Source organism: Furipterus horrens, unplaced genomic scaffold, assembly GCF_987537825.1.
Source record: "Furipterus horrens unplaced genomic scaffold, mFurHor1.1.pri manual_scaffold_13, whole genome shotgun sequence".
NCBI lineage: Eukaryota > Metazoa > Chordata > Mammalia > Chiroptera > Furipteridae > Furipterus > Furipterus horrens.
The window spans coordinates 18,461,583-18,474,731 of record NW_028327183.1 but is presented as its reverse complement, the minus strand read 5'-3'; the positions used below and the strand labels follow the sequence as shown (position 1 = coordinate 18,474,731).

Below are 13,149 nucleotides of genomic sequence, written 5' to 3'. Positions count from 1 at the left end.
ATACCTCTCCTGTTATCTCCTCCCTTATCTGCCTGTCTGTTCTGTTATCGAGGGAGCTACAGAAATTAGTCCTCCTGGGAATTTTAGGTTTGTTTGGAAGTAGACCTGGTGCGGAGATCCTTTTTTTCCCTTAATCTAGAAACATCCATGACCCCTTAGAAATGTCATTTATCCTTGGACTTCAATAGGAAACTGAATTAGAGTTGAATAATAGATACTTTGAAGAAAGGAAAGAAAAAAGGAAAAATACCCCTCCCCCCACCCACACACATTTTCATATGCATATACACAATAATCTCAAAGAATGAACCAACAACTGCTAATTGTGATTACCTGAGGGGAGAAGATCCTGTGTAGCAGAGGATGGGCCTGAAGAGTGGGTTTGGGGGGAGTGGGGGGGGCGGTTGCATTGTTTGATGTTTGACCAAGGTGAATGTATTATTTTTAAGTGTTTGAATGTTTAACTCTATCAAAATGTAGACATCACGAAAATTTGGAAATTTAAGAAGCCTGACTAGAATTTAGGAATGTGTGATAGAATATGTGCATTTGAAGAAAAAAGATCTTGTGTAAACCACCAAGTCTTCCTGTTTATTTCTGGACAGAGATCTTTGGCGGTGAGGAGGCAGTGGGGTACAGGAAAAGAGGAGCCAGGCATTTTTTGAAAATTATCAGCAGTGGCACCATACAGGAAACAAATCTTTATCATTTCAGTCATTGTTATATCCCTTTTGGATTTGCAAAAGAAAACTGAAAGGTAAGTTTTAGTGTGAGCTCACTGAAGGAGGACATTTGATGTTTATTTTTGTAAAGGAAATTAATTAGGTGTGGCTGGCAGCCTTGAGACCTGAAGTTCCTGTCCCAGATAAGGAAAAGTTCCTTAGAGAGGAATCTCCAGACTGATTATGGTATATTTCTGCCCCAGTCTTTCAAGAGAACTTCAGATTCCCTCCTCTAAATGAAATTGTAGGGAAAAAATTGGGCAACTGTGCCAAGAGGAATTGCAAAAGAAAAACTAATACTGAAAGAAGACCCTGGACACCTATTACTCCCTGGGTCAATTCAACCAGTTCACCTTCATTCCATAGTGTGTCTAGACATGTTCAGGAATTTGGAACCAGAGACTGGAGATCCAAAAAATTGCACGTGTGAAGTCTAAAGCCAAAAGTTAAAGGAAGTCATAAGTTGAGTTCCCAAATAAAATATTTTAGGAATAGTGTTTCTTAAGTCACTCCAAATGTGACAGGCAATAAAAAGCTAAGAAAATTCCTGGGCAAGTAGAATGGGAAAACTGAGGCAAGAAAATTAAACAAGGCCAAACTGAGCAACTTATAGGCAGCTGGTGAATCGCAAGACCTTATCTCCCATAACCAAGGACACGTGAGAGCCAATGGTTCATACCCCTCCTCCCTAACCACAGAATGCATAGCTTAAATCTCCCTGATCTGAGAAAATAGAGAATAGAGACCCAATAATGTCATTTGTGCCAGCTAACCCAAGGACAGATGAAGTCAGGGGAACAAATAACAAAACCCCCATTAAAAGCCAGACAGACCCGAGATAAAAGTAAAACAGTAGAGCAGACCAAAGAATATTCCCAAACCTGCCTATGTGCTCATTTTGACACAACAGTGTCAGGGCAGCCTTGCTCTGAGAAATCACCTGGAGACCCCTGTGGAAGCAGGCAATGGGCTTATTGAGGGAACAAAGGGTTCAGGGATGGAGGGGAGAGGCAATTGCCGGACTGACTCGAGGGTCCATAGGAGCAAGGGGAATGGGGAGCAAGGGAATGGGGATTCCTGGTCCTCCACGCAGGCCCGTAGGAGTCCACCTGCACTTCTGCAGGCGCACTTTTTAAACTTGCCAACCTCGTATTTCAGTGAGGATGAGTTTGCTTATTAACATAGTCAGTAGGTCATTTGCATCTCATTGCTTCTCCCCCCACCCCCACCAGGTTAAGTAACATATCCTGCTGGTCCTGGTCTGGCTAAGTCTATTAACATATCCTGTGGGAATGGGATAGGTCTATTAACATATCTAAACTCCAGGTGTGCATTCTAGCTGCCTCCATGTTCTGACAATCAGCATATTAAAAATGCACTTGGGAAGTTGATGAATATTCTGCTGAAACCCTCCCCTAAGATTCTCACCCGCAGAAGGAAGGTAAAAAGTTCTCAGGACAAAGACCCTGGGTGGCCTGCTCTATCTATAGCACGCCCATGCCCCTTCCCAGGCATGAACTTTTTATTTCCTCCTAAATGCTAAGGGTCCCCAAGAGACTTGCACCAGGGGAGCAGGGGACAGTGGCAGCTTGAGCCAGGCTTAGCGCCAATCCTTTCTCCAGGGCTTCCCTTTCCTCTCTCTTCCCAGTGAGCTAAAAGCAGCTGGCCCTTGGCTCACTTCTGTATGACCTTTACTTCCCAGGGAGCTAACAGCAGCCCACCTTGCCTCACTCCTTTCCTACGACTTTTCTAGGGAGCCAAAGCAGGGCACTACCTAGGCTCTCCTGTTACTTCTATCCTAAATCCTTCCTTTGTGTCTCTGTCCCCAGACTTAATAAACATATTCTCAAAATCACCTTGGACTCATGTTGTGAAGTCTTTCGTATATGAAATCAAGAACCCACACACTACAGGCCGACCTGAGGCAGACCAGCTCCAGGCCGGTTCCTGTCTGGTAACACAAATATCAGTACACCTACAAAGAAGTAAGGCATCGATCAGATTGAGCAATGAGTAGCACCTGGGGATAGAAACCCCCCCCACAGAAAAGAAAAAACACATCACAGGAGAGGAGAGCATACTTAGTAAGCTTTATTTTTCTTAAAAAGAAAAACAATAATTTATGCCTTTGGCAAAATAAAGGATCGTGTCAATATAAATGTTTCTTAGAAAACATATGAAAAGATAATATAATACATATATATATCAATAAATCAATATTAACATTACAGCCAAAATAATAATGATTCTATGACAATGACAAGTGAGGATATTTGTGGCCCTTACAGAGCAGTGTTCCTGGAAGGTCCTACGATTTCTCCTTTTTTTATTTTTATCTTTTTAGTACAAATATGTCTTCACTTTAAGAAAGCCTGATACACACATATCTAAATTTATAAGGTCAGGCAATTAAAGGATATTTGCATCACAAAATAATTCTTTATAAAAAGAAAACAACAAAAAAATTTCTGTAAGGGATCCTTCAAATTAGCAGTTTCCTAATGTATTTAGAATATAGTTAACCAAATACATGTGTCCCCAACTTCTTTCACTATAATTCCATTGCATAAAGTGAGGTATACCTGAAGTTAGGCAGTAACAGAGTTGGGCTTCAGATCTGACTACAGAGAGTACGTTCTTATAGTATAAGGGACACAAGTTCCCTCAACCTTTTGCTTCTCTCATCCTGAGCTCTTAATTTTCTTGTCTCTACTGTTTTCTGGTAAATTTTGTTCACTTGGTACTCTCAGAAAAATAAGGAGAAAGTAGTCATAAAAGGGAGGCATATTAATCAATCAGTCACTCCAGCAGAGCAGAGACGAGTGTGTGGGATTTAGAGTGTGTATACGGAAGTAGCTGGGGCAAAGCAGGGGCAATTCCGAACCCTCGATAAGTGTCTGAGGCCCCTCTCCCAGTAGAGGCCCCTGGCGCCTTGAGGAGCAGCAGGCCCCAGTCCAGGTCTGCCTGGACCGGACATACTCAGGAGCGGGGGCGCAGGTCTACTTGTCACACTCCTCCTGGCTCCCTTCAGCACAATGGTAGTGCTGCTCACAGAACTCCTGGATCCGGCTACAGGCCTCCAGCATCATCACTTCAGGTACCGTGATTACCACGCGGAAGAAATTCGGGTACTCGAAGCACTGCAAAAATAAGAGCCTGTTAATTTTAGCGCAGTTGAATCTGGTAATGAATCACCCTAACATGGCCACGGCCTCATCAGCAAGAAGCAGTGATGCCATTTACTCAGGGCTATCAATTCACTCAGTTCCCACCACTGGGACACTAAATCAATAACTGGGTTAATTCATCTTAAAAGGGACTTGTGGGACAAGCTTGATTTCCCCTCACCTAGAATATTCCACCATATCTTTTCTTCCCAGTACGGATGGGATAATGATAGAGAGAAACAAATTCTAAATAGAGGCCATGAGACACATCAGTTTGAATTTTATCAAACAAAGATACGCTTTGTTGGGGGAGGAAGTCAGTCTGAAGACCAGCTCAGGGACAGCTCCTGAGGCTGTAGGAATTGTTGAGAATATCTTGAGAGTGATAAATATAAGCACTCACCGTTGCTGGGAGGCAGTGGACAGATTGTTCAGCAACTAACCGCTCCGTGAACTCCACATCATTCTCAAATTCTGGGAAATGCTCCATCTCAATTTCAACCTATACCAATAACAGGGAGAGGCAAACTTATCAGAAAGAGGGAAAACTGGCCAACTCCCTCTGCCAGAAATTAAGGTAGGGACAGCTCTAAAAAATACCTTGGAACTCTACAACTGATAATTTGATAAATAACTTCTAGCACTTATGAGCTCATGGAATTTTCCACAATGAAGAGAGACTACATTTATATTAATATTTTAGTTTATTGAAGTGTTCCTTCCTGTATGCTGATAAATGAAAGCTGGAAATAGAATGCCAGTATTTCTCCAAAAAGGTACTATTAGCCTCATGGCCAGGTAATTTTTGATTGCATGGAAGTCTCCCATCTGTTGCAAGATATTTAGCATGCCTGGCCCACAAAATGCCAACAGCGCCCCCACTGTTCTAAATCCCCGTACATTCCCAGCACCCCTAGGGAACCAGTATCATTCCCAGTTGAGAACTACAGTGGTATAGAAAGTCTCTTATTTATGTCTTATCTCTTCCTGTGTGTACATATAAAATGAGTATATCAAGGAATTAATTCATTTTATAGGGTTTGTTTTTATTTTTAACACTGAGCTTAGATCGTGTCAGTGGGACAATTCAGAATAAGGTAATTCCTAAACTGACTGGCTCAGGAGCCAAGCTCTTCGTGAGCCTTGCAGATTACTGGCTTTCCTTTGCCCAACCAGGAGTGGCTGCCACCCACATTCTTACCATGAGGTACATGGCTCCCGAAGGCCGGACTGGCCGGAGTCCAGGGATGGCAGCCAACGCCCCATAGCACAGATCAGCATTGGACTGCATGGGGAGGCAGATTAAAAGTTAAATAAGTGAAAAAAGAAGTCATTAAAAGGAGAGCCCACATCAAAGGCAAGGAACCTAAGTTGCCCTACTGGCATAAGAAGTCAATAAGAACCTTGCCACCTGAAGCTTGCAGCCAGGAGCAGAGTGAGTTGCCCGAAGTCAGGAATGTATGGGTGGATATCTGCACAGATACCACCTCCTGATTTGGAAGCACCATCATGGAACATTGTTCCAGAAATGAGGATCCATTATTCCAAGTTCCACTGGTGGCATTCCCTGACCCCCAACGTGAAAGGCCACAGGCTGCCCTTACCTTGAGGAAGCTTAGAGTGTTGTGGTAGAACTCTTGAGGGGTGCGACGCAGGATGCTTTTTAAAGCTCCCTGGACAATGGTGCAGGGTCCCAGGATCCGCTGACTCAGCTTCACCAGTCCATCTCGAATCTAGAAGCCCCCCAGAAAATACCTTCTTTAGCCTTTCTTAAGCATCGCAGCTTTAGCATCATTCTTTCTATCAGTTTTTTATATCTCTCTTCTGATCATTCTTTTTATCACTTTTTATATCGCTGGAGAAGTGACTTTGCCTAGTGTCATTCTTAGATCAGACCACCTGCGTTCATAGCCCAGCTCTGTTATGCACCTGCTGTGTGACTCTGGGAAAATAATACAACTTCTCTGTGCCTCACTTTTATCAACTGTAAAATGGAGATAATACCATTACTGGCCTCAGAGAGTTGTTGGGAAGAGTAAATTAAAATAATGTATATAAAGTATCGGCACATTGTACACTTGCAAACAATATTAGGTGTATTACCGCTATTGTGTCCTTTTTAGTGGTCCAAAAATTGGAGGCAGATGGGACTTCTTCACAGAGCCAGGAACAGAAAAACTGAATTTGCAGAGGAAGGAGTACCATCTTTATCTAGCATCTTTCTAGGCACCCAGAACTACAGGGCCGGGAAGCAAAAGGAAAAAAACCCAACCTTCTAACCCTGTGCATGCAAAGTAAACGTGTCCCAAATTAGACATACCACATTGCTCTCACCTCATTGCCAAAAATGTCTCTTCGGTCATGGATGAGGATCCAGCCCAACCTCCAGCCAGGAACCAGCCAGCGCTTGGCCAACCCTCCACAGGCCAGGATGGGGACATTGCTGCTGAGGTTGGCCAGAGGCTCAAATTTGGAATCGGAAAACACCTGAGGCAGAGAGAGCTTGTTGTAGTTGCCTTCTTGCTTACTCTTCTCCAAATCCCACGTCTCCTACCCTTTTCCTTCTATCTCTGGGGGCAGGGCCTCGGATTCGGGGGCTCATCCCTGCACTGAAGCATGATTGGGATCCCAAGAGGCTTCAAAGGGGCTTGTCCAAAGACATTTAACCTGCTGTCTGGTCTGGATCAAAGGGAGCCCAAAATGAGGAAATTGACCCAAGCCCTGTAATATGGACAACCCCCTGAAGCCAGTTCTGGAGAATGAATGACTGTTGGCATTACAGAGTTAAAAACATAATGTGGGTCCACAATCATCACTTATCTGAAGTTCCTGGGCCCAAATATGTTGCTGAATTATTTGGATTTTAGAAAGGTTATATAGCACACGTACCATATACCATGTAGCACCCCCAGAGCACTCTGGGATAGCACTCCTAATGAGGCATATTAACGATTCTGTGCCTTCCCCTATATTCTTACACAGATTCATCAGTGAGAAAAATAGGAATCAACAAATATATTTATATCAGCCAACTCAGGTTTTGCCACCAAATGAATTCCAACAATCTTTGGATTTTCATAGCTTTCTGGATTTCAGACAACTGGCTGAGGAATCATGGATCTATATATTTGTGAAGAGGGTGGGTATATTGATTTGCTGTACTGAAATGACTAGGAGTTGCTTCTGATTTTCTAGATGCCCCCTCTAAGGTCCCCACGAAATAATTTTGAATTAAGATTATTGCAGTGAGATAGCCTACCCAAGACTCACCATGTCTCCGTAGATCTCATCAGCTAAGATGGGAACACATTGCCTTGCAGCCACTGAAAATAAGAAAAGCACGTGGAAATCACTGTTAGCGGGGACTGCCTTTGCCCTTACTATTTACCTGGGCTTACAGGAATCCCTCTATATATCGTGGCTCACTTATCGCGGCCTCACTGTATCGCGGGATTTTTAAAAATATTATATTTAATTACTTATCAGAGATTTTTCACTATATCACAGGATTTTGCAGTACTGTATAGGTATATTGTTAAAGTTATGTAGATTTAAGAGTGTAGAATATGTTTAAGAACATAAGTAGTGTTTATAAAAGTGTGGAAAAGGTTAATAAGGGACTGGGGATGGTTTATAAGTGTGTGGGAAGGGTTTATAAAGCCTTAAAATATATATAAATACTAAAATAAATGTAAGGTTCCTACTTCGTGGATTTTCACCTGTCACGGGGGAGTCTAGAACATAATACCCACGATAAGTGAGGGAATACTGTATTGTGTTTTGTATTTCATGTTTTTGTGTTTTGTCTTCCTCTTGGAGAACTGTAAGTTCGTATTATACTCTTCCAGGGTGCAAAGCCTAAATTTGCTATTTAATTAACAAGATATTTTAGATCCCCTCTTCCATATGATGGGAGTGGTGAAGCAGCAAGTCCATTTCCTCTTCGAGGCAAGTTCTGCCATTCACTAGAGACCCTAATGAAGCTCCCCTATTTCTATCCTACTCTTGGAACTCATTGACAGACTCTTTTTCTCATTCCCAGAAATGGCTGAAGGATTTTATACCCATCTCCTCCCCTGTCAAGTGAAGTCTGCTGGACTCACCGGCCAGAATCTTCTGGAGATGACTTCTGCTGAACACTGACCCACAGGGGTTTGATGGATTATTGACAATGAGACAAGCTGTCTTTTCATCAATCAGAGATTCTAATTGTTCCAGGTCAACTTCCCAAGACTTCTCTGGCTAGGGAGGGAGAAAGGGTGAGACTAAGATGATTCTGAAAAATTTAGGGAGGAATACTCAGGGGTGTAATGAAAATAATAAAATGTGCCTGGGGTCTTGACCATCCACTTCCAGATCTTTTTCTGCTAAGATAATGCTTATATATTTTTAGGAAGTGGTAATTGAGCACTTGTGTCTAAAATTAAAAAGTCATTTACCAATAAATTGTAGAGTTTGACCTCAATCCCCATAGATTCAGCCAAAGTCCGGTAGAGAGAAAAACCGGGTCTCGGAACTAGGATGTTCTGCCCTGGGTTGGCCAGCACAGCTAAACAAAGCTCAATAGCCTGACTGCAGCCGCTTGTCAGAATGACATCCTGTGAAGAAAAAAAAAAGGTTCATTTTGTTAACAGTTCCAACAGCAACAGGAAAAAAGAGATTGTCGGATGGATGAGTGGGGAACAAAAATAAACTTACTTTTACAAATTCTAATAGTAGAGATTGTACTAAGCCAAAAATGAAAGAAATTACCATGCTTATCTATGTCCATATCTAAGGGTTGTTGAAAATGTTGGCCACTTAAAAGAAATCAACAAATCATTTAAAAAAGGATGGGTCAGCTGTGACTCAGCCAACTTCCGTGAGAGATCATTGTGACCTTGGGCTTTTTGCCTGGTTACTTATTTACTTTTGGCCAAAGATTTGAAGCCTGGCTCTTCTCTGAAATATAGATGAAGGGCACCTCTTATATTGAGCAATGTGGACCCCACATAGTAAACAACAGAGGCGACAGTGGCGTTTAAACTTGGCACTGCCATCAATACAATATGTCGTGACAGCTCGATCTTTCTATTTGAGTGACCTTAAAGTGAGTGAGGGAAGCTACAAATTTTTAAAAGATCCTATTGGTAAAATAAAATTTTTTAATTATTTGGTGTTTATGAATTATTGGTTTTCAATGATCTTTGACAGAGAATCAAACATCGAGTGACCTCTGAGTGCTTTGGGCCTCCCTGAGACAAACACCACACAAGGTGTATGGGACATCATTATCATGCTGTAATGATATTAACTATGATCACTGATTCATGTCCTCATTATATAAGAAGTCCTTGAATTGTCAAAGGGAGACTATCCTCAGCTTTTGTTCCCCTTGAAACCTTTATACCTTGTGGGACAGAAACAATGAGGAGGATAGTTTGCCCCCTATTGCTTCAGAGCTGGTACCTTGTGTAAGGCTCACCTTAGCGTCTAGGGGTGCCTCGGGACAGTGGTAATAAGAAGCAATCTCTTCCCGACTGGAGAGATAACCTGAAAGAAAGGAGCAGAAGGAGGAAGCTGGAAGTTTTCATCCCACAACTGACAGCTATACTAAAGAGTACCACGGTCTCAGTTCCTTTTGTCTCTGCTCAGAGCACATACTATTCAGTTTAGCTCTCAGCCACTGTAAAGAAAGGAGATTAACTTTATATTTGAAAATTTTAAAATAAGTACAAATATATAAATAACAAGAAAGAACTCTCCAAGCTATAAACTACTCTGCATTATCTTGGTTACTATGATTGTGGGTTTAGTCTCCATAAAAATACAAGATTTAGATTATTCCCAAATCCCTTCCCTTTAAAGACTACATATTTTTGAAAAGTTATAACCATTGAGTGTGACACATTGGGTCCATTTTAAGTTTTTCATATTATATCCCTATTAGTGTTCTGTACAATTTTTTGTTTTGAATCATATTTGCATACATTATTTCCAAATGTTGGCTTACAAGCTTGAAGTATAGACAGTTTCATGCAAATGATCATGTTTTGCAAAACTGCCAAAAAGATACTCAAATAAATCAGCACTTCTTTAATTATTAATAAGGAAGAGCATTTTCCAAGATACACTTTATATTACTATTTGTGTTTTCTTTGGTATAAGTGTTCATATCCTTTTGATATTTAAGAGACTTGGTTTTGTTTTTTTAGGTTGAATCAATTCTCTAATGCTTTGGTTATGAAAATCATCACAAATTTTTTTTATAACCTAACTTTTGGTCTTATTTTGTTTTGATTTTATTGTATGAAAGTTTCTAAAATGTAAATAATCAACCTAAAAATCATGTTCCTGAAACCTCTCTGAAGTATTTTTAAAATTCTGTTTTAGCAAGAAAATGAATTTTTATTCTGCCTTAATAATGTGCTTCTATGTGCACATAAACACAGGAGAAAAATGAGCAACACTGAAACGAGGTCAAGGAGTCACTTATTTTACCAAAATGTTTACAGTAGAAATGTTTCATAGACGGAGAGAGTTAAACCTAAAGAAGAAGGATTTCTTTGTCAGAAACAACCTTCTATTCCTCAATAGGACAGTCCGGTCTTCATTGCCATTGTTGCTTATTCCTCTTTAGTAGGAAACAATTACAATTTCATTGGGAGTGTGGTCAGGACCATCATTAAAATAAGCACTGAATACACAGGGAAGGAGAAATAAAGCCAAGCAGCTATTTACACAGGACAGTAAGTAAATTAACTTAGGACCCAGAGGGATCAGTAAACCAGCAGCTGCAGCCAAATTCAGGGCCTTTTTTCAGAATTAGCAGTGAGAAGATAGGAGCATTATTTGAGAAATACGTCTGTGATTGAGCCTCGAGGTGGGGTGCAGTATGCCAAAGGAAACCAGGAAAGAAGTTGGATCTTGAAGCTGGAGTTTAAGCATCCTAAGACCCCTTTCCCCAAATCCAAATGGCAATGTTATCTTAGCCTCTCCTTAGGAACTACGCATCAAGAAAGCAAGAAGAGTTCCTAGAAATTCATTCCTATCAGAAGAGCACTCAAGATTTTGAAGCCACCAGTGAGAGTCTCAGGAGAAACTTACCAATGGAGGGGGCATAGCCGTTATACTTCCCCGAGTCCAGGGCATCTTTCATTGCTTGGATAACTTCAGGGTCTGTGGGTAGGTTTCCAAACACAGTAGGGTCCCCTGTTGATGGGAGGGAAAAAAAAACGTCACCAAGAGGCTACTCTCCACGCCTCCTACTCAGACTCACCCTCCACTTGCATCTTCTCCCATCCAGAAAGGAGTGGGTGACAATGACCACCCCTCCATCAACTGTCCCCAACTCACCAATTGACAGAGAAATCATGGTTTTCTCTGGGTTTGGTTTCACCTTCATGCTGTCCACAATGGCCCGGATGGGATTGAAAGTATTGTTGGACATGTCCGAGGGCTTCACGGACCATCTGGCCTTCCTGCCTTTCCCTTTTCCTGGCACAGAGCTTCTGCCACCGACATTGACATGCACATCCAGGATGGAGGGCAGGCTGCCCTTGCCGTTCATCTGAATCACGTATGGGTCCATCACTAGCAAAGCCTGTGGGGGGAAACAAGTCCCCGTGACACCAAGAATTTAGCACCATCCTGGGCAACTATATTTGAACTGAAACACAGGGGTGAGTTCACTGGCCATCTCTTTCCAGACTCTTTTCTTTGTTTTGCCGCTTTCTCATGAAAAGTGTCTTTGTTAGGAATGAGGGGAGTTTTAAGGCTTTTTGCTAAGATAGAAAATAAAGCAAGAAGGCATTCTGTAATGTTAGCAGAGAGCATTCTGTTGAATACTTATTTACAGTGAGATTTGCTCTGTGCAACCCTAGTCCTCATAAAAGTTTAACCATGAAACTGAGGAGAAATGACATGAAAACTATTAAACAATCAAAGAATTGTGTTTCCTCTTTCCCACGCAGCGCCTGTCCAAGAAAAACTCTCCCCAACACCTCAACATGCTGCCTCTTGCCTTCTGCAAACAGAACCAGGAAGAATCATTTCACAGTGTGAGAAATGTAGTGCTAATATTGTCACTGGTGAAAGTAAAGCACTAGCCTGTAAGCATCTTTCTTCCCTGTGGAAAAAGAAGTCAGGACACCACAAAGAAAAGCATGCACCCTGGTCACCACCACCAGATTAGCCGAAGCTTGAAATTTTACCTTTCAGATAAAGGAGAAGCAAGCAGCCTCCAAATAGCCAAACCAGAAAGCTGTCTTAATTCTCCTCTGACAAGTGACAATGAGCCCTGATGCAATTCCTGACTTCTGAAATAGTCCCCACCAATGGGCGTTGGGCCTGAAACTTCCGTGCTATTGGTTGGGTTGGGAACTGGGCAGCCAGCCCTCCTCTTTCCTCCCTTTTTCACGTTGTGTTGCTTCTCACCTCTAACCCCACTCCCACCCCCACGGACCAAATCAGGAACTTGTCCTCATCAAACATCTGGAATTGTCTGTGCTAACTCTTTCCAGGCACTTTGTGAGATGCTGGAGAAGACTGTCAGAGGGGCAGTTGTGATTACAATTGGCAATTTCTATTAATTTTTTTGTTACAAAATAACCTATTGGAGCGTTAACAGGACAGGAGTATGCAAAGAAAAAAGTGAGAGTCCTTCCTTGTACTTCGCTATCTGTACACTCCAATCTAATGCTCAAGGGTAAGCAATGGCAATAACCTGGCCTTTTCTAACCATTCACTAAGATAGAGAGATGATAGGTAGGTCAGTAGGTAAGCAGGTTGGTAGCTGAAAGACAGATACATTGATATATAGATACATACAAATTTTCAAAACACAGATGGGATCATGCTCTACAATTTGTTCCACAACATGTTTGTTTACTTCCTACATCTTGGGCTCCTTTCCCCGTCAGTCTACAAAGTTATACACTGGTCAGAACAAACTGGGCTGTTGAAGTAAATTAAGGCCCACTCAACAAATATCTTAAAAGTATAGGGTCTTCTAGGCAACCAAAACCTGTGCAATTTTATCCCTATATTGGGAATTTCCTTTCAATTACATGCTCTGGGGTTACTGGGAGAATAAAATGTCAGGCGAGATCTAAACAAAATGGCATCACTAAGCTAGCACAACAGATCTCAGCATTCCTTCGATCTCAACTTTCCTGGTTTCCGTAAGGTAGGTGAGAACTTAATCTGTACTTCATCAACACAAATACTCCACTTACACATGTGCCCAGATCTGGCAAAGCAGGCGAAGGCCTTCGAGCTAA

At 41.8% G+C, this 13,149-nt stretch overlaps 1 protein-coding gene across 1 annotated transcript; it reads right to left on the bottom strand.

Moving 5' to 3' along the window:
• Nucleotides 1-2,793: 2,793 nt before the first annotated feature.
• TAT (tyrosine aminotransferase) lies at nucleotides 2,794-12,168 on the bottom strand. Its single transcript, XM_090259420.1, has 12 exons — nucleotides 12,082-12,168; nucleotides 11,225-11,471; nucleotides 10,976-11,080; nucleotides 9,354-9,421; nucleotides 8,329-8,487; nucleotides 7,993-8,131; nucleotides 7,160-7,212; nucleotides 6,224-6,376; nucleotides 5,494-5,622; nucleotides 5,091-5,174; nucleotides 4,293-4,391; nucleotides 2,794-3,862 (listed from the first exon to the last, which is right to left on the bottom strand). Exons 2-12 carry the CDS (start codon nucleotides 11,457-11,459, stop codon nucleotides 3,722-3,724), a joined length of 1,365 nt encoding a protein of 454 aa, XP_090115546.1. The 5' UTR covers nucleotides 11,460-11,471; nucleotides 12,082-12,168; the 3' UTR covers nucleotides 2,794-3,721.
• Nucleotides 12,169-13,149: the final 981 nt, after the last annotated feature.

Excerpts from the sequence above, each read along its gene's own strand:
- TAT (XM_090259420.1), bottom strand. The coding sequence starts at position 11,459 with ATGGACCCATACGTGATTCAGATGAACGGCAAGGGCAGCCTGCCCTCC. Across the intron at positions 7,213-7,992 it reads TCTCCAGAAGATTCTGGCCG|TGGCTGCAAGGCAATGTGTT; the intron begins GTGAGTCCAGCA and ends TCTTATTTTCAG. Across the intron at positions 5,175-5,493 it reads ACACTCTAAGCTTCCTCAAG|TCCAATGCTGATCTGTGCTA; the intron begins GTAAGGGCAGCC and ends CTCCCCATGCAG.